The sequence below is a fragment of the Miscanthus floridulus genome, chromosome 17 (assembly GCF_019320115.1).
Source record: "Miscanthus floridulus cultivar M001 chromosome 17, ASM1932011v1, whole genome shotgun sequence".
In the NCBI taxonomy this organism is placed as follows: Eukaryota; Viridiplantae; Streptophyta; class Magnoliopsida; order Poales; family Poaceae; genus Miscanthus; species Miscanthus floridulus.
Window position 1 is genome coordinate 105,517,310 of NC_089596.1, and position 24,172 is coordinate 105,541,481.

The window sequence follows — 24,172 nt, forward strand, 5'->3', positions numbered from 1 at the left end:
ATATAGGCCTGTTCGGCTGATATTAAAGTCGGCTGAAGCTGTTTTGTTGTGAGAGAAAAATATTTTAAATACTAGCTGATAAGTTGGAGGATAAGTTCAAGTGAACAGGCCTATACCAAAATTTGAAGTTTAGTGTGGTTGCCGAAATGGCAATACACCAGAGCATGCATCAGCAAGGTCGGCAAAGATATATATATGTGAAATGTTTGTGACGAGAATGACAAACAGTGCAGTGCCCGAGATTTACAAAGACCTCAGTGGATGATAATATACATATAAAATCAATCATGACTCATTAACCTATACTATTATGTGTGTAACAAATATAAGCTGGCAAGATATTAATTAAAAAAAAGCAATTGAACTAGTGTCATCCCGCGATTGCATCCTTGTCATGGCAATCGCTCAAAGGACACATTTATCGCTGCCAATCCCGGCAGGCACCTCTCCCTACGTGTTGTGCAGTTGCAGTGAATCTCTGCCGCACGGATGCATGGGAAATTCAAGAATTGTTTGGAGATCGATGCAGGGTGGCCTACGGCTCTGCTCTGCGGCGGCCACGCGCCATGGGCGACGGCGATTCGCTAGCGCTGTTGGTGTCGGATCCGGAGGAGACGCCGTGCCTGGAGACGGCGAAGACGAGGTCCTTGACGCCGTCGCCGGAGGCGCGGATGTGCGCGAGGATCTTGCCGAACTTGGCCTTGGGCCGCTGCGTGACGGCGATGGACACGTCGTTGGGGAACAGGTCCTTGCGCACGAACGCGCGGTACACGGTGGTCACCAGCACGCCGGCGACGGTGACGGTCGCCACCCCGGAGAGCCCCACGGCCAGCGCCCGGGTGAGCACGTTGGTCACCGCCGACGCGTACACCGCCGTCGCGATGGCCACGCTCGTCATCGGGAACGTGTACGCCCACCACGTCAGCGAGAAGCGGACGCCCCGGAACATGTTGATACGCACCACCTGTATACGTACGTACATACACGGTCAGCACATGCATGTTGTACATATACATCACGTGTGTCAGGAAGAGAAGAGAAGACGATAGATGTACACGTACCAGTGACATGTAGAGGAAGAGGGAGGTGAAGTAGAGGATCTTGGCGGCGTAGTTGAATTCGCCGCAGAGCCTTGCCCAGCCGACGGACGCGACGCTGGGCGCAGCGATGAAGAGGAAGAAGACCGGGTGGAGCTCCTTGGGGAGCTTCGCGTTGGTGGGGAGCCTCTGGTACAGCGTCACGAACAGCACCAAGTAGTGCACCACCCCGACGGCGAAGAAGAAGATGGGCACCTCACGGAGCCCCATCTTGGCCCCCAGCAGCGCGCCGACGAAGTTGCCGACGACGGCGAGGTGGTTGGTCGGGGTGGCCACCTTGGACAGCCGGCGGTCGCCGCCGGACATCCACTGGCCGTAGATCTTGAGGTCGAGGAACAGGATGGGCGCCATGAGGATGTACCAGACGACGTGGTTGATGTCCGTCACCGGGTGCGGCATGCCCTTGACGAGGAAGAGGCAGGCGATCCACGGCGCGAAGAAGAAGTTGACGCGGATCGGGTGGTGGAACTCACGCCGCACCGCCTCAAAGTAGAAGACGACCTTGAGGAGGTAGATGAAGGAGACGAGGGACATGAGAGACGCGGAGACCCACCAGAGCGCGTGGTTCACGGCGGGGCTCACGTGGAGGAATGCCGTCGACGGCTCCGACTGCAGCGTCTTCCACAGCATGGCCTGGCTGCTCACGCCCAGGCACATCCCGAACGCGTTGATGGGGAACCGCAGCAGGAACGGCCACGTCTCGTCCTCGGGCAGCGCCGACACCTCCGTCGGCCTCAGCGTCTCCAGCTCGTGCCCCTCCAGCGCGGCGAAGTAGCGGTCCGCCGTGGGGAAATCGCGGCGGCCGCCGCCGTCGTCGGTCTCCTCCTCGGAGATCATCTTGTTGGAGTTGGAGTCGGCGGCGGCGGGCTCGATGTCCACGGCCACCCCGCGGAGGTTGGACAGCTGGCGCTCCAGGCGGCCGGAGAAGGTCTTGAAGTGGTCGAAGCGCCGGTCGCGCGTGCTGTCGCTGCGCGACACGGTGCGCACTCGCTGCAGCGGCGGGGGTTCCTCGGTCCGGATCGTCAGCGCCGGCTGCGAGTGGTACCGCTCCTGGTTCAGCAGCTGCGGCAGCGGCGCCGCCACCGCGTCCTGGTGCTGGTGCTCCGCCGGCTGTGGCGGCGCGACGCTGCCGACGGACGCGCACGCGCCGAGGTGCAGCCCCGACGGTGACGCCGGCACGCTGAAGGCGACGGAGTACCGCGGGGTCTCCGTCGCCTCCGCCGTCCTTGCAGCAGCAGCAGCCACGGGGGAACCGGAAGCGCGGCCACCGTCGACGAAGGTGGTCCGCGCCGGCGGCAGCGGCAGCCGGAGCGGCTCCGGTAACGGACGCGTCCTGCTGGTGCCGTCGCCCATCCCCGCCATCTGGACGCTCTCGCTGGTGGACATGGCAGCTCGCTCGTCAGGATCGCTCAGCTCGCGTCGCCGCAGCAGGCGCCGACTACGTACACATCAAGCAGCAGCTGCCTTGTGGAGTGGATGTGCAGCCGAGCTCGCGCTCGGCGCCCGTATATATAGAGGTCAGTGACGCGGACGTCGGAGCAGGCACGTGGCCGCATCCGGAAGGTTCGTCCCTGGAAATCCATTTCTTAAAAAAATACTAAATATTATGAATTTATTTCTATGAGAGGAAAAAGGCCTCGGAATTCCCTTTCTATTCGTACAGCAGGTCAGACGAATCTGAATAGTGAATAACACGAGAATTGATTCGGAGCCAGATTTTGTCATGGGAATGAATTCTGCCCCTCTCGTACAGAGAATCCCACATGATGGACTGACTGCTTGGTTGCTCCGAGTGAAATCCCTCGGATATTTCAAATAATTTTCTACTCGACGGATTCATAGCTAGCTGTAGGAATGATCCGTTGTTGTGAGAGAAAAAACACTGTCAAAGATGATAAACATCGAGCGAACGGGGTGTCAGTTCATGTTCGTGCGAGTCCTGCCGATGAACGGAACGGAGGAGGAGAGGGCGGCGCCGCGCCACTGTGCGTGTAGCTCCGCTGACGCATGCCCTGACTTGCTCCGGTCCCGTCCGGCGGATCGGACTCGGACGCGAATGCGACGTCAACCCCCACCGTGGAGGATGGAACCGCCGGCCGGGTCCAGTGCAGCAGCCGACGTCGACGCGAATGCGAATCCTCATGCTAGCTGCCGGCCGGGCCGAAGGAAGGAACCAAGTCGGTCTGCTGACCTGACTCCCGCGTGGCCGTGGGTTGCCGGCGCCGATGAAGACGGCGAACCCGGGCGGGGGAGACGTGCGTGACTGCGGGAGAGGGGGCCCGGCCGGTCGTATCTGGACCGTGTCAGCGACGGCGAAGAGGTCATGGCACGGACTACTCGCGTAGAAACCAAACCATCCATTAACTACTGTCCCGTCTCTGTTTTTCTTCACCATTCATTCCACGTTTCTATATACTGCCACCTCTGTCCGGAATAAAATGCTACTCTACTGTTTTCAGCTAAACTATCTAAAACTTTGCTGAAGTTATATATATATATATATATATATATATATATATATATATATATATATATATATATATATATATATATATATATATATATATATATATATATATATAGAACTACTATTCTGTAGCTGGCTACAGAATAACTTATTCTGTAGCCACTTTGAGTTACGATAATTACTATGTTATTTTACGAGATTATAGTAACTCCTTACTAAGTGGTTTAATATAACGTTATGGTAAATATCCCCATGTGTTATAGTAACCCAACTATCGTAAATATGTATTTATATTATGGTAAATTAGTATATAAAATTATAGTACATGGAGGTGGCTACAGAATAACTTATTTTGTAGCCGGCTACTGAATAGCCTCTCCCTATATATATATATATATATATATATATATATATATTTATGACATCAAATGAGTAGAGTATTATGAAAAATGAATCTAATATTTTTATTTGGGACAATGATATTGATTTTTTATAAACTTTATGGAATTTAAAATGTTTTGATTCAGAACTAGGGCGGAAATTGTACTTTTTAGAAGGTGATACAACCGATTGCGTCCAAGTCAAAGTTGTTATTATTATCAATACCAGGATATTTTATTCACTGTATGTAAGCGTCTCTACGTACCTTATTGTATTCCATAATTATTTTCTTCTTCAAGTTTCTTATGTATATATACCTCTGTCCTACAAAAGTCACAACTCTAGTAATTTTGAGCAAAACTATCGACAGTTTAATAAACTATATTAATACAAAAAGACTACATATCAATATTTATGGTATTATTAAATGTCCTAAAAAATATATTTCAAAAAAGAATCAAATGATGTTATTTGGTACTATAAATATTAGGTTTTTTATAAATCTATGACGGTTTGATTCAATACTAGACTAAAAATGTACTTTTTTTGGAAGGGGTACAACCGATTGGTTTTAGGTCAAAGTCATTATTTTTGGGATATTTTATTCATTATGAGCGTGTCTATGTGTGTTTGGTTGGTGATCACAATGTGCCATGCCATAGGTAAGTCATGCCACAGTTTTATATAAACAGTCATCGTCCGTGAAAGGATTTCTATTTACGAAAGGTTGTCTAATTGGTCAAAAAAGGTACTATTCATGAAACTACATAGCACGTGTACCCATTTATATGTATTCTAGATGGACACCTATTCATATATAATTAGTTGCCTCTTATTGCGGCACGTGTTATTTGTGATGTTGGGAGGGGACACCTATACGTAGCTATATATGTGTCCATTGCTGCTTTCTGAGAGGGTAGAATTTTTTTTTGACGGTATAGAGGGTAGAAAATTAGCACAATCAAATGTGCAACTTATTTTTTAAATTTTTTTTACAGGAACCCATGTGTGTTTCATGATCCAAGCACACATATATAGGGTATCGTGTAGTAGTACCATGAGCATCAGTAGCGGTTTATATATATTATACTCCATCTATCCTAAAATAAATTTTTATTTTGTTTTTCGAAAAGTCAAACAATCTCAACTTTGGCTATGTTTATAAAAAGTATTATCAGCATTTGCATCTCCAAATAGTTTTATTAGGAAAATATACGACGTAATTAATCTAATGATGCTTATCTTGTATCACAATATTAATATTTTTTTGTATACATTTAATCAAAGTTAAAATCATTTGACTCCTAAGGATGCGAGATGAAGACTTATTTTGGAATGGAGAGAGGACTCTAAACTACAGTACTCTCATGCATGTCCAGCAGGAAATTAAAAAAATATGATTAGAATTTACTCCCACCTATTCTTATCCCGATCCAGCACTACTTGAGTAGTAATAATATATTTAAAAGTTTACTTTAATAAAGAGCCATGCATGTCGTATTATGAATATATGTAAAGTAGCATCAAAAGTTGATTTCCATCGATGGTAAAGTATGCTTTCTCAAAAACTTTTTGAAATACTAAGATGCCCTATAATATAAAATTAAAGAAATAGAGGTGATGTATCATGAGTTTATTCCTTAAATACTAATATGCCCTATAATATATGTCGCAAAAAAAAAAGATGCCCTATAATATTTGTCACTCATATTCTGGTACGACCACGGCATATTACAGCAATTGATTGTGCTACGTGTATTGTAGGAAGACAAAGTTACAGGGTTTCTGTTTGGTTTGAGCCACTTCATCCTAGATAAGGTGATGTATCATGAGTTTATTCCTTAAATTTGGTGGAACGACTTCATTCCTCATACTAGTACTAATTATTACTTTATTAGCTTGTGAGGAATGAGGTGATGATACATCAACCTATTTCATACCACAAAAAGTGAGAAATAAGTAGATGATAGACTACCTCATTCCTCAAACAAACACACCCATAATGATCACACATTCCGTGCATATCTACGTTCAATTAAATGCTTTCCAAACCATTGAAAACCACTACTACAAAAAGCATTTGTAGGGGCGGCTGGCGATGGTTTGTAGAGGCGGCTCAACCAGCCGCCCCTATTAAACCGTCTCTATAAATCATACATTTGTAGGGGCGGTTTTCAGGCCGTCCTTACAAATCGATTTGTAGAGGCGGCTGGTGTTATCAGCCGCCCCCTACAAATCGACTTGTAGGGACGGTTGATAACACCAGCCGCCTCTACAAAATCGATTTGTAGAGGCGGCTGGTGTTATCAGCCGCCCCTACAAATCGTACCTATTTGTAGGGGCGGCTACAGTATCAACCGTCCCTACAGTGTATTTTTTCGCAAAAAAAATCAAATTTACAATTCAAATTCGACCAGAACATATATTTTTCATGCACAACTCCATCATGACTTGTCTTTTTCTGCGATTGTACTGAAACTCAATGACAATACACATTTATTTATATCAGATTATAACAAATATTCCATGACAATACACAACTCCATCATAACTTATATTCCTTACTGTTAACAGAACTATTATGAAACCTAGCACGCTGATTCGTGCTTTGACACCAAGAAGACTTAACAGAGCTTCATGAAGAGGGTTTTCATATATGGAAGAAGTGGTCACAACTATTTAGTTGTGCAGTGCCAGACATAAATCTTGTCAACGTGGCCTGAATGGGCTGGCATGAAGACTCAAAACTGAAGAGTTCAAATTCTCACCTTGTCTGGATCCTCGTTGGTGGCAACGATCATGTTCATCTTGATAAATGACTCCTTTCTTTCATTCAGGCTGAGTGAAGACAGCAGCAGACCAATAAATTTTGAGGAAAGATAACTACAAAGGAAACCCAATGGATTCAGATAAACCTATTCAATCATCTATGATGCAGTAATTATATCCGTAATTATGTCTAATTTGAAACTAAATCATGTAAGGCCTACATGTGAGAAAAAAATAACACCAAAGGTTGGAGCAAGAGAATTAAGAAAATGAAAAGTAAACCAATTGAATCCAAATAGCAAATCGGATTATAGCCTACATGGAAAGGTGAATCTATTCAATCATCTATGATGCATTATTTAGAATATTTATTTATGTAAATGTGTCTAATTCAAAGCTGAATCATGTAAGACCTACATTGTGGACAAAAAACTCCAATGGTTAGAGCAAGAGAATCAAGAATACAAAAAGCAAACCAATTGAATCCAAATACCAAATCGGATTATAGCATAGATGTAAAGGTGGACAGAGAAGTAGAAATACAAACAAGACATCAATATGTTTCTCTTTGTACAGATAAGTTAGCAATGTCACTAAAAAATCAAAACAAATCAATATAGATTAAGAAATGATAACATTTGGTAGAATGGTGATCTAGCGTTTCATTGACGCTACACCATCCATTGTACAAAGTCAGGAGGGAAACAAAGTAAGAACCCAAAAACATAAAAATATGAAATATGGTATGGCAGGCATGTGTGTTGGATAAATGAGTTGCATAGTGATATATGAATATGTTACAGGTGGAGCTGTGTCTTCCTTGAGCGAAATGCATTGCAATGTTACAAATAGAAATATAGACTCTACCGCTGGTACCAGGCCCGCCCTTCGAAATAGATATGAGAAAGAGAAAATTATTGCTATATGCAGATAAGCCTATAACTAAAAAAACAGAGGACCCCAGCTCCAAGACGCACCCCTAAATTTCATTTCATTCCCCTGAAATTGGACTATTTTGGATGTACAAATACAACTAAAGCACACAAATTATTATATAAACCTGAAATCATTTTTGTGTGGGAAAAAAACTTCAGAGGCTGTCTGAGAGCGTGTGCAAATCACAATTACCAGAGGTGGTGTAGTTTGGCCTCGAAGCATCCAGACCAGATGCAACCAGCGACCGCAGCATCAGTTTGGCTGATGACAGCTATGCTGATCTTTAGCCATTGCATTAGACTTGCATCGATGACAGCCATGCTGAACTTCTTGTCCACTCGTCTGCACACTGCCAATCCACATCAGTGAGAAAATAACTAATTATTATAATAACTAAATCAAACTCCAAGAGTGAATTCGATAAGGATGTCGACGTATCCCACTGTATTGTTTTATAAAGCATGTGCATGGGTTAGCATCGTGCCTGCAATGACCGATGCAAAGTGATTGAGCAAGGAATGCCTTCATATTGAGGGACCATTCTCCGAATTCAGGCCATGGGTCATCCTCATTATAGCAACAGCTCACGCATGTAGGTTAAATCTATAAAATGAAAAAAAAAATCATTAGTACAGGCAAGTTCAGCTAAATATTTTCTTGAGTGAGAAAATGGAGGGTTCTGCACAAATGGGTGCTCAAATAGTTGTGCAGCCAAGACTCCATATGTCCGCTGGAGGTCCATGTGGCTTAGCCTTAGCAACCTAATAATGAAAATATGCCATCAGGAAATGCCCATAATATTGGGTCGCAGCTGGCAAGACCAAATTTTATCATCACTTTTGTGACAAAGTAAAGTAATAGCTTGAAGTCATATCACGCTTTTGTTTGTCACAGTGCTTACAAAATTTTCAGTTACAATTACAACTAGCTGTCTTGATTTTCAAAAGCTAGCTCATAAGTATCAAACTTGCCATTGTCAAGTAACTGAACTACGGAAAGACACATCATTAATGTTGAAACCACTTGAGATACTTAGAATTATATTCTGGATTATTTTAAGATCACTGAGATAGAAATAGCGCAAAACCACAACTACACATACTAACCTCAGGGGCCATCCAGTAGACAGTTCCCTTGCTAGATTTTGCTTGATTCAAAATTGACATCTTGCGAAAGCAAATTAGAAAGAGTCAGCATAACATGTAGATGTAGAACTTAGATGAATCATACGGTGTTTAGAATGTCGTAGTGAATACCTCCTTTGCAAGTCCAAAATCTGCCAATTTGACCAATCCGCTTGCATCAACTAGGATATTGGCACATTTTATATCTCTAGTAACATAGGGGGTGAGCATGTTCAATATCCAGATATAAAGTAGAAAATCAAATTGATACATCATTCTGATTCAATCCTAACTCACCTATGCAGAACATTTTATATTACTATTCAGGACAAGTCATGCAATTTCTTCAAGACAATGATTCAGAAACTATAAGTACTTCGTATGCAGTTATGCACTAGATCTCAGTACTGGTACTCAACATTGAAAATATTTTTGCATTATTTCCTTAGATATCTTCCATTGCCAAGTTTAGATAGAACAACTGAAAACCTAGTGTTGGCCCAAAAGGTAGATCCGCCACTGATTACGGCCCTAAACATGAGAATACGGAGAAAGGATCAATGAGGACTTGCCACTTACTCGAGGTGGCCAAATGGGCGGTCAGAGAGGGGAGGTGGTGGAGCCGACTCTGACACCGGCAGGACTGCGACCTGGAGTTCTCCAAGGCTGGGAAGGAGGAGGAAGCTACGGATCCACCATTGCAACAGCCTGAGATGGTTGAGGGATGCTGGAGATACGTTAGCTGGTGGCCAGAAGGAGGAGCAGCCGGAGGATGGAGTTCAAGACGAGAGGAGGTCGTAGTGGCGGCGGGCACTGGAGAGGAGACGCTGCTAGGGTTTTGCCCAGCGCAAGCGTGAGCCAGAACCCTAGCTCCGGACCCGCCGCCGCCTTGGGTGCCGCCTCGGCCTCCACCTCCTCCATTGCGTCCTCCGGCCTCAGCTGCATCCCGTCGCTCCGGGCGGGCCCCTCTCTGAGCCTCCGCTCGCCGCGTGGGGGTGGGGACCGGATCTAGGCCCGCCGTGGCCGGATCTGCCGCCGGCCACCAGCCAGCACCCGTGCGTTGCCTCTGCCGAGGCTCCGCGCCGCCGCAGTGGAGGCGGAGGCGAGGAGGGCATTGCGGTGTGGAAGGGAGGGAGGGAGCGAGCAGGTGGAGGCGGGGTGTGAGTGAGCGACCGAGGAGGAGGAAGGAGACTGTAGCCTTTTTATACGTGCAACATCTTTAGGGGTGGCCGGTGATTGAGCCGCCTCTACAAATCACAACACCGAAGGCGGCTGGTGAGTGAGCCGCCTCTACAAATTCTACCCATTTGTAGGGGCCGCTTGTATCACTAGCCGCCCTTGCTGTTCCATTTGTAGAGGCGGCTGGTCTCGTGGATTCCGTGCACGTTACTGTAGGGGCGGCTCCATCACCAGCCGCCCCTAAAAAAAATTTGTCCCGTTGCTATAAACGACACGAGATTACTCTTCCCTTCCCTTCCCTGAATAAATCAATTGCAGCCACTGACACATAGAGTGAGCCCAAGATTTTCACAAGCTTTTGATCAATGGCTCAACTCTCTTGTCTAATCTCTGTTCTCAGGCTTATTTTCTTTGTTTTTTTCTTTGTTTCTTAAGTTCCGTTTGTAAGTCTATGTTCTAGTTTTAATTAAATAAATTTCACTGTAGGGGCGAGAGCCCCTCCAGATTCCTTAAAAAAACAAATCAATTTCTTAAAGTTGTCTTATGTCAAATATTTGAAATTTTAGCCAAATTTATAAAAAATAGCAATATTTATAACAACAAATTAGTATCATTAGATATACTACAAATTATATTTTGATAATGTACTTATTTGGTGTTATAAATATTATACTCTTTTCTGTAAATTTAGCAAAATATAAAAAAGCTTGATTTATTAAAACAACTCTAGAAATTGATTTAGTTAGGTACGAGAAAGTAGGAGTACAATCAATACAGCATCGTCGTAGCCCTTGGCTGTCAGTCTCAGGTACTACACAACGTTCAAAATATTCCAGTTGAAGCAGCAGGCTGTGTTACTGTCTGCAACAGTGAAACTGAAGAAAGCAAAAGTGCAACCGCAAGATAAGAAAACCAGCTTGGGAAATCACTAGAGTCGTTGCACTTTGCACTCCATTCCTTTCTTGAATTGAAGAGTAAAGAGAAGAAACCCTCGCGGCAGGCCAGGTCGCCATCGCTATTGACTATCATCCCGTCATCGACGTCACACACGAGACTAGGAGACCGAACGACGAGCAAGGCAAGACGTGCTGGAAGAAGCAACAACGACACAGACCAGAGACTAGGACTAGGAGATCGAGTAGTCTCGGCCTGTATATATGGTTGTGACGATGCATGTGCGGGGCGATGCATATATGAAGCACTGCATGTTGTTATATACATATAGTTATATATACATATACATATCTTCAATGGTTGGATCTAGAAGATTAAGCTAGGAGGGTCTTCTCTCATTATCTTCTATCTCTAGTTTCTTCAATTCTTTCGAGCTTTTATAGGTACCGATTTATTGCGGGGCTTAAAAGGGGCTCCATATACTTTGAGTAGTTGTAGCGGGAGCTCAAGCCCACCCCGCCTCGATGCTATATCCGCCCCTGCATATCTTGCTCTGAGTAATAATATATAGGTTGGCTAACTTAGGGCGCACTCGATAGTTCCAAAGCTACGACTACTTAGCCAGCTGAGGTGGAGGAAGATAGAAAAAAAGTTTTACATATTATTTCTCTCCTATACTCATCAATCTTTTTATCTCACTGATTTTTTTCTTTTTATCGATCAATGGGAATAACCCGGCTATTTGCTCATGGCTAGCTCTTTCTCTCATCTCTTCCTTCCTCTACGTCATACTCCCATGCATGCATACTCTCTCCTAAGATGGAGCTACATAAGCTAAGCTACTACTGGCTGTGCTTAATAATGACCCATGAAGGAAAAAAACTTATTGGGTAGCTAGCACACAACAAGCTCAGAGCTCTGCTTTGATCATATATATCCCGTCACAACACAGCTCGATCGATCGCCAAGTGGAATGTGGAATGTGGAGAATAATGAGACGCGCGCGTGACCTCGTAAGTCGTTACCATGCATGCACTTTCCGTTCTTCTCGTTTCAATTCCCATCGTTTTTGTTCCCCGTTGCGTCGCGCCATGGGAACCATTAGCCACGTACGCCATGACACACACATATGGATTACTGTCATCAATGGCCGAGATTGCAACAGCTCCATCCTCCATTATATGATTCCCCTAGCTATGCTCATGCACGAGAGGCGGCCAAGCAGCGCAAATTATTTTTCTTTGCGAGAAGCTGGTCGATCACAAGTATAGAAGAAAATCTCAGCACGATAGATACCAAGGTAGAGTGATATGGGTAGTAGACCTGAGCATTTTGCGGGCCAAGCAAAAGAAGAAGAAAAATCCTGTCCACAACCGTTTCACTGGACGAGTTTGGATGGGTTCAGGCGCCCTAGGCGGACTGCTCGTGCAATTTATTATTGTTCAAAACAACTAAATAAATATTTTGAGAAAAAGTATTGTGGGTAGACATATGTCTATATAGGCCCTATATATCCACTAAGATTTTGCTCAAGTCTAGTAGGTAGCATGCTAGAGATCAGTAACTTATTGGCATACCATCGATGTATATGGTAGGATGATGAGAACAACAAATGGCTACTTAAGGTAGAAGTGGCTCCAGCAGACGCGTGCAGGTTTGTGATAAATCAGATGACAGTTTAGGGTTGAAAAGGCAACTATGGTTTCATAGGAGAAGGTAAACGAGGATAAAAAACTTTAAATATAGGTGCCTTAAATATATAAGAGGATCAAAGACCTGAATAATTTGTGTGAGACTTGAATATAATCAGCCTGTTCGCTTGTTGGTTTCAGCTAGCCCAAACCAGCTAGCCAACAGTGTTTTCCTCTCACAACATGCCAACACCAGCCAGCCCAAACCAGCCCAGAAACCAACCAGCGAACAGGCCGAATATATAGTTTAGAAATGGAGCTCACCAAGAGAAAACTAAAAGGCACCTAGATATGGCCACTAGTGCAGAAAGGAGGTACGGTCCTGGTTGGAAACCCTTTAGTGCCTAGGTTTGGCCTTAGTAGGAAGCACGAGTACATGGTAGAAGTGGGGGAAAAAAAGAGAGAAGTAAAAGACGATGATAGTCAAGCAATTGATTGATTATAGCTAAATTGAGTTCTTGCTGATGGGTACATGCATCATAGGTGAATGGAAGGAGGAAAATTACAATAAAAAAAGCAAACGTAACTATTTATAAAAAACAATCTCAAGTAAACTACCGTTCGATTCGGTTGTGCCGTGTGCGTGTGGAGCGACAAACGCACTCCCGGCCAACATGAAGTCTTTACCTAAATATATATTATAAGAGCAATTGGCAGTGATCTATAAGTGTGTGCTTTCATCAGTTTTCAGTTTACTTTCTAACCTGTGGTACGAAAAACTGTACTTCCTACACATGAAAGCTAAAGATAGACTAGCTCATCTGTAGTCGTCATCAGATGTAACTAGCTACTGGTCCCTTGATCATTTTCAGTTTTCAAAACCGCCGGCCGGCCGCCAGACGATATAGAGGGAGTCTTCAGGGCGTGCACGGCGTGTTCGGCTGATCTGGTCTGGGATTGTTTCAGCTTATTCTTTCTCATAGAATACTATTGAATCATCTAAAATCAGCTGAACTATAATAAAAATCTGTACCAGCCGAACTACAGTAGAAATCTTTATCTCCACGCTAGTATGCAGCCCTACTCTGTTCTAGAGGAATTCAACTATTCCATCCAGCCTCGGAGAGATCGAGGATGCTTCATAAAATGCAGGCAAGGACGGGTGCTCACTGCTCAGTACACTTCATTTTCTTTGCACATCAGAATTGAATGGCCTGGTGCACGCGTGCTTGTGGAATAACTGGCCCTGTTCGTTTGAACTACTTCAACAGTTCTTTTCAACGAACGAACAATGTTTTTCTCTCACAATAAATCAGCATAGACATAAGCTGCAGCTGCGCAGGAAGCCGTCGTCGTCCGAACCGTCTTTGCACGCGCTGCACAGTCGTCGTCGCCTTTGAAAATCTGTCTAGCTTGTCCGATACGATAGGATCTCGGAGTAGCAATGTTCGTTCGTGTAGTGCATGGTCTCCATGGTCGTCGTCGTCGTCGTCAACATTGAATCTAAGACGGATACCTACCAGGCTACCACTATTCTCATTCGCTTCCACGAGGCGATGCGAGGACGTACGACGATGTGTGTGCGACTGTGCCTATGGGGTGGGGTGCATGGTTCACGAATGAGAGAGAGAGAGAGAGCTTGCTAGCTCTCGAACTGTGTCCCCGGTCATCGGTCGCGACGTCTGATGGGCCTGCTGCCTAACTAATGGTAATGCCGCACGTCCGGGGAGCAAGTCTTGTTTCTTTTGGCATGTCAACACAGTTTAGGCCTGGTTTAGTTCCCAAAAATTTTCATCCCAAACTATCACATCGAATTTTACGGTGCATGCATGGAGTATTAAATATAGACGAAAAAAACTAATTACACAGTTTGGTTGGAAAGCGCGAGCTGAATATTTTAAGACTAATTAGTCCATGATTAGCCATAAGTGATACAGTAACTAACATGCGCTAATGATGGATTAATTAGGCTTAATAAATTTGTCTCGCAGTTTCCAGGTGAGCTATGTAATTAGTTTTTTTATTAGTATCCGAAAACCCCTTCCGACATCCTCGAAACATCTGATGTGACATCAAAAATTTTCATTTCACGAATTAAAGACACCCTTAGTAAACGGAGGCGTGATGGAAAAAAAAGATTCCTACTCTAGTTCCTTATCTTACCTTTTAATCTATTCGTGCTTGGAAAAATGGAGGCACCATGCGAAAAGGTACGCGGACCACTGATACTATCGCCGCCGTCTCTACTTGAAGGTTCATTGGAATTGGATTCTAGTCATTATTTTCAGATATGAGAATACTGAGAAATAGAGCAGGCAATGCAGATTTCATTTTGGAGATTTTGGGTGTAAGTTATGGTTCGGTGATGGACGGCCATGGCCCAACTGTCACCACCTGGGAGGTTCGTCAGAATTCGATCTCCAGACACTATTTTCATATATGAGGATACTGGGATGTGGGAGGTACAGGAGACAATGCAAATTCCGCTTTAAAGGTTTTCGGTGTGAGCTAGATACGGCGCCAGGATGCTCTAAGTAGCTAGCTTATCATTATTTGGTTGATGATATAACATGACTGATTACTAAGGCTTCATTTGGCGCGACTCCTCCACCGGCTCTTAGAGCTGTTTTGTGCCAAACATGATAAAACAAAATAGCTCCACAAAGGTTTGATGTAGGATGGAACTAAAAATAGTCGCTTCACACAACTCCTACTCACCCTGGTAGGCCACAGCGATGGCGGAGGCCCCATTTGCGTCCGATAGGGAAGATGGCGTGGGGAGGGTGGGCGCGGCGCTGGGGTGCACGCACGATTGCCAGGGCTAGGTGCACGGGCGGGATTGTCGCTCGGGCTTGAAGACGGGGATTAGAGGAAGAAAGAAGAATTGGAGATCCTAAGCTTGGGAACTATCTGTTTTTATATAATATAATTAAGAGGCGTTCGATAACATTTTTATATAATATAGTTGAGTGAGGTAAAATAAAAAATACGGTACTTAAAAAGACTTAAAAAGTCACCTCTTCTTATTCTCCTCCTTCCCTATTAACTCTATGAAGCTTCAACGGGCAGGGGGGCTTGAGACCCCACAACGCCCATGTCAGGACATATGACCGAGAGGTAATATGTGAAGATGCAGTTGTCGATGATGCACACATGGTTCAGTGAGCAGAGAAGGAGAAAGCTGGGTGGGTGGACTAGGGTGGAAACACAGTGTGCTAGTGAACCGCCCCTGTCCACCACGCACTACGTACCATGTCATTGCTGAGTAAACATTCAAGGAAACTTTCAGGTTGATATGGAACATACGAAAAATGCAGAAAACAATGTTTATGTTCACAATCAAGTAATCATTGGCATTTGTGTTGTACTCATATATGTGTGCCGAAGGGTGCCTAGCTTGGGTCGACATTGTTTCTTACCTGAGAAACAGCTTTCTCTGATTTTCTTCTCTTTCTTCTTAATGAAATACAAGCAAATGCGTGTTCTTGAAAAAAAAAAATCTTCTCTTACAATTTACAAGTCACGTAAAAAAAAAAGGTAGTGATGCATGCAAGCTAAATATGCAAGCGTTGTATAAGTCACGCAACAAAACAATGCAATTTTTAATAAGTTTTTAACTAGATTGAGTCCTTAGGGTTAGGGTCCCTCCATATTAAGTTTTTTGGTTTTGGGAATTTATCTCCTCCTCCTCTCCGGCGACGGTGAGAGGGCAGGGTGAAATCGTTTTCTCCATGACGACTCTGTTGAAGATGAGGGCGACAACTACGACGTGAGCATCCTCACCGGTATAACATGGAGACTTTTATTTCTGGACGGCGACATCGAGGCGGAGATGGTGTCGCCGCCATGGAATAATTTTCTCCGGTCTCTTCTCTGTTTTATCGTGGTTAGATCTGGCCACGATGAAGTACTAGGGAGAATAAGTTTCAGATTAGTTCTCCTCATTCTTCGGTGGCAGAAAGAAGAAGAAGGAAGACACCTGAAAGAAGAAGTATCTCAACTGTGTCTACATGAATGTTGGCCGTCGTTCGTTGGGCATATGTTCTCGGTCCTTTTGCTGAGTGTTTGTCTGTACGGTCATCTATACTACAAAGCGTCGTATAGGTTTGGTTTTGAGATCTTGAGCTATTTATACCAGATGAAAATTATTTTTTGAATATTTATGTAATTCAGAGTGCTTGTAACTTGTTGATGTACCCAGCTATTATCTAATATAATTCTCGTTTCATCGGAAAAAAAGTTAAGCTGAGGCGGCGGCGGCGTACGGCCGTGCCAATAAGTCTTTTATTTGGAGTCAGGTGGTCAGGTAGAACTGGTCATCAGCAGGCGCTTGATGCCCGGGCACCTTTCACCTTTGCACGCAGAAACCTCTGCGAGACTGCGATGCATGCGAGTCAAAAAAAAGAAAGAAAGAAAGAAAGACTGCGATGCGTGCAGCGACGACGAGACTTAGTCGTTGGCGCACTGTAACTTGTAAATGTGACGCGCTAGCTGTTGTACATGTGAAAGTGGAATGGAAACCTTTTTTTTACAACAGTGGAATGGAAACCTTAGACGTTAGGGCCTATTTTGTTCCAAATAAGTTATCTATTTATAAGTTAAAAAGTAAAATAAATGACTGATTTTACCAAACACCACCAATTTATAAGTCACCCATGCTCATAAGAAATAAGCTGGTTCACCCCTGCTTAAAACTTATAAGCCATCCTTTTCCGCGTGGGGCCCACACCTTTCACTTAATATGCATGAGTTTATAAGTCATCTACAACCAAATAGACATGACTTATAAGTCACTGGTTTTCAGTCACCTGACTTAATAAGTCACCTGACTTACGCAAACCCCTTAGACCTACGTTAGTTCAAAAGGGGCCGGCCATGCTTTTCGTTTCTATAGTACCTACGCTTTTCCGTGTTTTCCCATTGCACCAAATGAAATAAGACTTCTATATTTCCGACGGATATAAAGTTGAAATCTTTGTCGTATCCTCTACGCACCTGTCGTGGAGTCACGACGACACGTGTCTATGCATAATATAATCAACCGACGTATAAGAATGCTTTGGGATATACAAATTCAGAAGCAGCTGTAGTTTAGTAGTCGAAAAGAAAAAAAATATAGCTCTCTCATACGTTTGATGATTGGCAATTCGTGGCAGGTGACTACGGCACGCTGGTTGCCGTATGTGGACAGTCGTCCCCACCCGACACCCGTACATTTTTTTCCGATGTTTAATTTGGAACTAACCATATGCGTGTCCGAGCGTGCATTGTGCATGCATGCAAACAGCAGGTCCGCTCCGGCCCCTTTCGTCGCTTTCGTCACTCGTCGTACAGTCAACAAACGCACAGATTCTTATTGGGTCCGATCCCAGTCTGCTCACAGGCTCGCTCCCAGCCCAGGCAACGCCCGCGCTGGCCCCTGGACGTTTTCAAAAACTAAGAAAAGCAGACCAGGAAGGAAATGCTGCTAGATAGATCTAGCCCCTGGTCGCTGCGTACACCTGGACTGGACTACTGGGCATCTGCTATCGTTCTCGTGGCTGCAGCATGCACCGCCACGGGCTCGCATCGCATGCCGTACTCGTCCAGCCTGCCTGCCTCTGGCTGCGACGAACCCTCCTCATACGGTCGCCGGCCCGTGCACCAGGCGGCAGGCCGCAGCGAAGGAAGACCAGCATGCAGCCTCCTGAATGCAGCCCTGATCTGACTCCGATCCTGCGCGCGTTCACACCGTCAACGTCGTCCGATATGAAAATGATGCATGCAGTGACATAGAACAGACTTTCGGTACAGAGACATGATTAGTCGTGGTTAGAACAACCAACCGCGACTACACTTTCCTGTCCAACGATTAGAGGCGTAGCTTTTGCAGAAGCGTAGTAGGAGGGGAAACCAGGACTAAAGGTCACCCTCCAGTCCCGGTTGAAGCTACTAGCCATGACTAAACCTTTAATCCCGGTTGGTAGCTTCAACCAGGACTAGAACGCTAACTGTAGTCCAAGTTTATAGCACAAACCGGAACTACATGTCTCGGGCTATATAATTTCTCTTTCTTCCTCCCCCAGCCCGAGCCATTTCAAGCTCTCTGCCTGCTCTCTGTTTTTCCTCATGGAAGGAGTTCATGCTTGCGGGATTGGTAAAGACTCCATTCCTCCATCTATTCTTCGGTTCTAAAGGTTACCAACTTCATCCTCCCATGTTTCATCACTAGCATGGCTCATTTCTTGGTCTAGAAATAGAGAAATGTGTGGTTTTTTAGATTGGGAATGATGGTGGATGTTTTTTTATTTATATTCCATTTGAGCTTGAAATCACTTGATAGTTTGAATATGAAAATGAAGGAAGCTTATAGTAGTTTATCAAAACTCGTATGCACCTTTCATTGCCTCATTTCATGGTCTAGAAATAGAGAAATTTTTGGTTTTCTGGATTGAGAATAATGGTGGATATTTTTTATTTATATGTCATTTGAGCTCAAAATCACTTGATAGTTTGCGTATGTAGATGAAGGAATCTTATAGTAACTCATCAAAACTAGTATGCACCTTTCATTGCCTCATTTCATGCATGGTTTAGTAAATTGAGAAATAAAAGTTTTTTTAGTATATAGCTCATTTAATTTCATGGTTCATAAAATGAGAAACTTATAGTAGTTGATGAAAATGAGTATAGAGAGTCGTAGATGGTGGCTGCTTCTGGGTCCTCAGCCTCGCATGGGGTCCCTAAGCGACTAAGGCCAACTCTCCCTCTCATTGCGTGCGGCAAGTGTGGGCAGAAGATTGTGAGGGAGTACAGAGTAAAGAAAAAGAGTCCCAACCATGGACGCATCTTCTACACGTGTCCAGATCGTGAAGTGAGTAATTTTTTTGTCATGTTTTGATATTGTTTGTAGCCATTTTCCATGATGATTTCGATTAAAGTTCTTGATTTGTTGTTGTAATTTCAGTGGGATGTCACTAGATCATGCGACGGTTGGTACTGGGAGGAAGAGTATGTTGAGCACGTCCAAAAATCTCTTGCAAAGGAGACTAAGGCGGCTGATGAGAGTGCACCTGTGTATGATGAGGCAGTGAACCAGTAGAAGAATGATATATCTGTTTTAGTTGGAATTGGTCACGCAATCCTTATTCTACTGAAGTGCATTGTAGATTTAGTTTGCTTAGTGCTATTTGGGATTGTCTACATTGTATCAAGGCTTTAATAAATTAATGTTCGAGAGTACCAGAAATAGTTGTGTGGTATAGGATATTAATTAATCATGTTGATTGATGGATATTTTGGATCTTTTAATTAAGTAACCATGCATGTTGTATAATATGGGTTATTACAAGTATTTGATATGGTGTACATCATGTACGTAATGCAGATGAACTGGCAATGGATGTATAACGCTGACCGCCGCTCCCTAGAGTTCATGAGGGGCGTGCATGATTTCTTAAATGTGGCCAAGGCAAACACGCGAAATGGTTTCTTGTGTTGTCCATGTGTTCTATGTAAGAATGAGAAGGATTATTCTTGCTCAAGGAAAATTCACGAACACCTATTTATGTCGGGTTTTATGCCAAACTATATTTGTTGGGCTAAGCATAGAGAAAGAGGTGTTATGATAGAAGAAGAAGAAGGGGATGATGACAACATGATTATTCATGGTTTTGCTGAATACGGTGCCTTTGATGATATTGCAATGGGGGAAGCTGAATAAGAGGTAGCCGCTGAAGAAGAGGTAGCAGCAGAAGATGAGCCCGGTGATGATCTTGGTCAGGCCATCCGTGATGCATAGAGAGAATGTGAAAGTGATGAGGGGAAGATCAAATTCGAGCGCATGCTAGAGGATCACAAGAAATTACTATACCCGACTACCAAAGAGGGGCAAAAAAAGTTAGGCACCACATTGGAATTGCTGCAATGGAAGGCAAAGAATGGTGTATCCGACAAGGGATTTATGGAGTTACTGACTATCGCAAAGAAGATGCTTTCGAAGGCAAACGAATTACCCGCCACTACATACGCATCAAAACAGGTCGTCTACCCTCTAGAATTAGAAATCCATAAGATACATGCATGTCCTAATGACTGCATCGTCTACCGCGGCAAGGAGTACGAGAATTTGGATGCATGCCCGGTATGCCATGCATCGCGGTATAAGATCAGGCGAGATGACCATGGTGATGTTGAGGGTGACGGTGAACGTCCCAGGAAGAGATTCCCTGCCAAGATGATGTGGTATGCTCCTATAATACCATGCTAGAAACGTTTGTTCAGAAATAAAGAGCATGTAAAGTTGTTGCGATGGCACAAAGAACACCATAAGGTAGATGATATGTTGAGACACCCTGCTGATGGGTTCTAGTGGAGAACAATCTACAGAGAATTCCTGAAGTTTGCAGATGACGCAAGAAACTTAAGGTTTGGTTTAAGTACAAATGGCATGAATCCTTTCGGGGAGCAGAGCAACAGTCATAGCACTTGGTCTGTTACTCTATGTATCTACAACCTTCCTCCATGGCTGTGCATGAAGCGGAAGTTTATTATGATGTCAGTGCTCATCCAAGGCCCGAAGCAACCTGAAAATGACATTGATGTGTACCTGAGGCCATTAGTTGAGGTACTTCTACTTTTGTGGAGCAGCACAGGCTTATGTGTGTAGGATGAGTACAAACAAGAACACTTTGACCTGCGAGCATTGTTGTTCGTAATAATCAATGATTGACCTGCTCTTAGTAATCTTTCAGGACAGTCAAACAAGGGATATAATGCATGCACGCACTGTTTTCATGACATGGAAGGTATGTTTTTGAAAAAAATGTCGAAAGGTTGTGTACAAGGGCCATCATCAATTTCTTCCATTGAATCACGCCCTAAGAAAGAGAGGCAAGCATTTTAAAGGTGAGGCAGAGCACCAAACAAAGCCTGACAACCGTAGTGGTGAGGATGTATTCAATATGGTCAAGGATATACAAGTAGTCTTTGGAAAGAGACCTGATAGCCAACCTATTCTAACTGATGCTAACAAACACGCACCTATGTGGAATAAGAAGTCCATATTTTGAGAGCTACCCTACTGGCAAGTCCTAGAGGTCCACAGCACGATCGACGTGATGCACCTGATGAAGAATCTTTGTGTGAACCTGTTAGGCTTCATGGGTGTGTATGGGAAGTCTAATGGCACACTAGAAGCAAGACAGGACCTGCAATGTATGAAAGAATGAGAGAACCTGCATCCAAAGAAGGTAGACGATGGACGCCAGTACTTAAGTCCTGCCTGCTACACTCTTAGCAAAGAAGAGAAGGAAAGCTTGTTTGAATGTCTAAACAACATCGAGGTCCCATCTGGCTTCTCCTCGAATGTAAAGGGGATAATAATTGTGGCAGAGAATAAATTCCTAAACTTAAAGTCTCATGACGGCGACGTGCTTTTGACGCAATCGCTTCCGGTTGCATTGAGAGAGATTCTACCTCCAAATGTACAATTAGCCACCGTAAAACTATGTGCATTCCTCAACATAATTTCTCAAAAGGTGATCAATCCAGCGTATCTAGCAAAGCTACAGAATGACGTGGTCCAATGTCTTGTCAGCTTTGAGTTGGTGTTCCTGCCATCCTTCTTTAATATTATGACGCACCTCCTAGTTCACTTGATCAAAGAGATTAGTATTCTCGGTCTTGTGTTCCTACACAACATGTTCCCTTTTGAAAGGTTCATGGGAGTCTTGAAGAAATATGTTCACAACTATGCTCGGCCAGAAGGAAGCATCGCCAAGGGCTACGGAATAGAGGAGGTCATTGAGTTCCGCGTTGATTTTATTCCTAACCTCGACCTGATTGGTGTTCCTAAATCACGACATGAGGGGAGACTAAGTGGAAAGGGAATACTAGGAAACAAGCATATATTTGCAAGGAGGACGATTATTTCTATAAAGCACACTACACAGTTCTGCAAAACTCCTCCTTGGTGGATCCATATATTGAGGTACACAAGGACATTGTACGATCTGAATTCCTGCGGAGGACTAAAGCCTAGATTACACGTCGGCACATGGAATCTTTTGGTGGTTGGTTGCGAAAACGATGTTAGGGTGACGAGAGTCTGGATGACCAACTATACTTGTTGTCTAGGGGACCATCTTGGCATATCCTGACATTCAAAGGGTACGAGATAAATGACAATAAATATTACACGATAGCCCAAGATAAAAGGAGCACCAACCAAAATAGTGGTGTCCGCATAGATGCCATAGACCCAAATGGGAATAAGAAAACATATTATGGCCACACAAAGGAGATATGAGAATTAGACTATGGACCTTATTTTAAGGTCCCTTTGTTTCGGTGCCAATGAGTGAAGGTGACCGGAGGTGGGGTAACAGTGGACCATCAGTACGGAATACAATAGTGGACCTCAACAATCTTGGGTATAGAGATGAACCATTTGTCTTAGCCAAGGATGTGAATCAAGTTTTCTATGTGAAGGACATGTCTACCAAACCGAAGAAAGGGAAAACTAACGACAACGGCTCGGACAATGAGCCGAAGCACCACATAGTTCTTTCAGGGAAAAGAAACATCGTGGGAATCGAGGATAGGTCTGACATGTCATAAGATTATAAAAAGAATGATGGAATTCTGCCCTTCACAGTAAACAGTGACCCAAGCATCCTGCTAAATAATGAGGACACTATGGTTATGGCGTGATTATAACTAAGGGACATACATCAAGAAGAAGTTCATTGCAGTTCCCGCATGATATGGTGATGTATTAGACCTATTATGTAATAATTGTGACTTTAGATTTTTTTTATCGTGTTTTCATATTTTCTACGGTTTAAATGAATTTTCTGCTTGACGGTGGATTTCTCGTGGAGAATGTGTGATGAAAAACCAAATGATCAACGTTAATAAGATGTGAAAACTAATTTCCTATCGAAAAGCAATAGTTTTAATGATTTTAATCAAGTAGTACATTTTTGCATAGTGCAAATTGTGATTATTATTTACACTATGTTAAACATTTATATGGTAAAACAAAAGAGTTTAGGTTACAGATTTTTGTTGTGTATAATAATGCGAAACAAGGTTCAGGATTTTTTTGTAAATTTTTGGCTAATATTTTATTTACTAGGCAATTAAAAACTCTCTGTATATTTATATAAAAGAAATATATATAAAAAAGAAAAACTTTTGGAAACTGGCGGGAAGCACAACTGTAGCCCACCTTTACTCCTGGCTAGATCAACCACCCAGGACTAAAAATAGGCTGCGTTTTCGTGGCCCGCCAAAAAATAACTTTAGTCCCAGATAGTGGCTGCACCCGGGACTAAAGGTCAGACCTTTAGTCCCGGTTCTTACCATCATCCGAGACTAAAGGTCCTTTAGTCCTGAGCCATGGCTTCACCCGGGACTAAAGGTCCCCCAAATATATATTACCTAGTCTTTTTCTCCCCCTCCATCGTCTTCCTTCTTCGCCTGAGAGCCACCGTTCCGCCGCCGCTCCTCATCGCCTCTAGCCGCCTCCACATGCCTCTCTCGTCTCTCGCTGTCTCTACCGGTGGCCCGGCTCGCACCTCTCCTATCTGTGCATGGCACCCTGACCTGGATCCACCGCCGCCGTCCTTGTCCTCACCTAGATCTGATTTGGATCCGTCGCACCCTCATTGTCGTTCCTCATCCTCATCATCGCCAGCTTTGTCCCTGGCT

The 24,172-nt window shown here is 44.0% G+C and overlaps 1 protein-coding gene across 1 annotated transcript; it reads right to left on the minus strand.

The window, feature by feature from the left end:
• Positions 1–305: 305 nt before the first annotated feature.
• On the minus strand, positions 306–2,489 carry LOC136518704 (S-type anion channel SLAH2-like). The gene is made up of 2 exons (XM_066512390.1): positions 1,062–2,489; positions 306–964 (listed from the first exon to the last, which is right to left on the minus strand). The coding sequence occupies exons 1-2, from the start codon at positions 2,481–2,483 to the stop codon at positions 536–538; spliced, it is 1,851 nt and encodes a 616-aa protein (XP_066368487.1). The 5' UTR covers positions 2,484–2,489; the 3' UTR covers positions 306–535.
• Between the last annotated feature and the right edge of the window lie 21,683 nt (positions 2,490–24,172).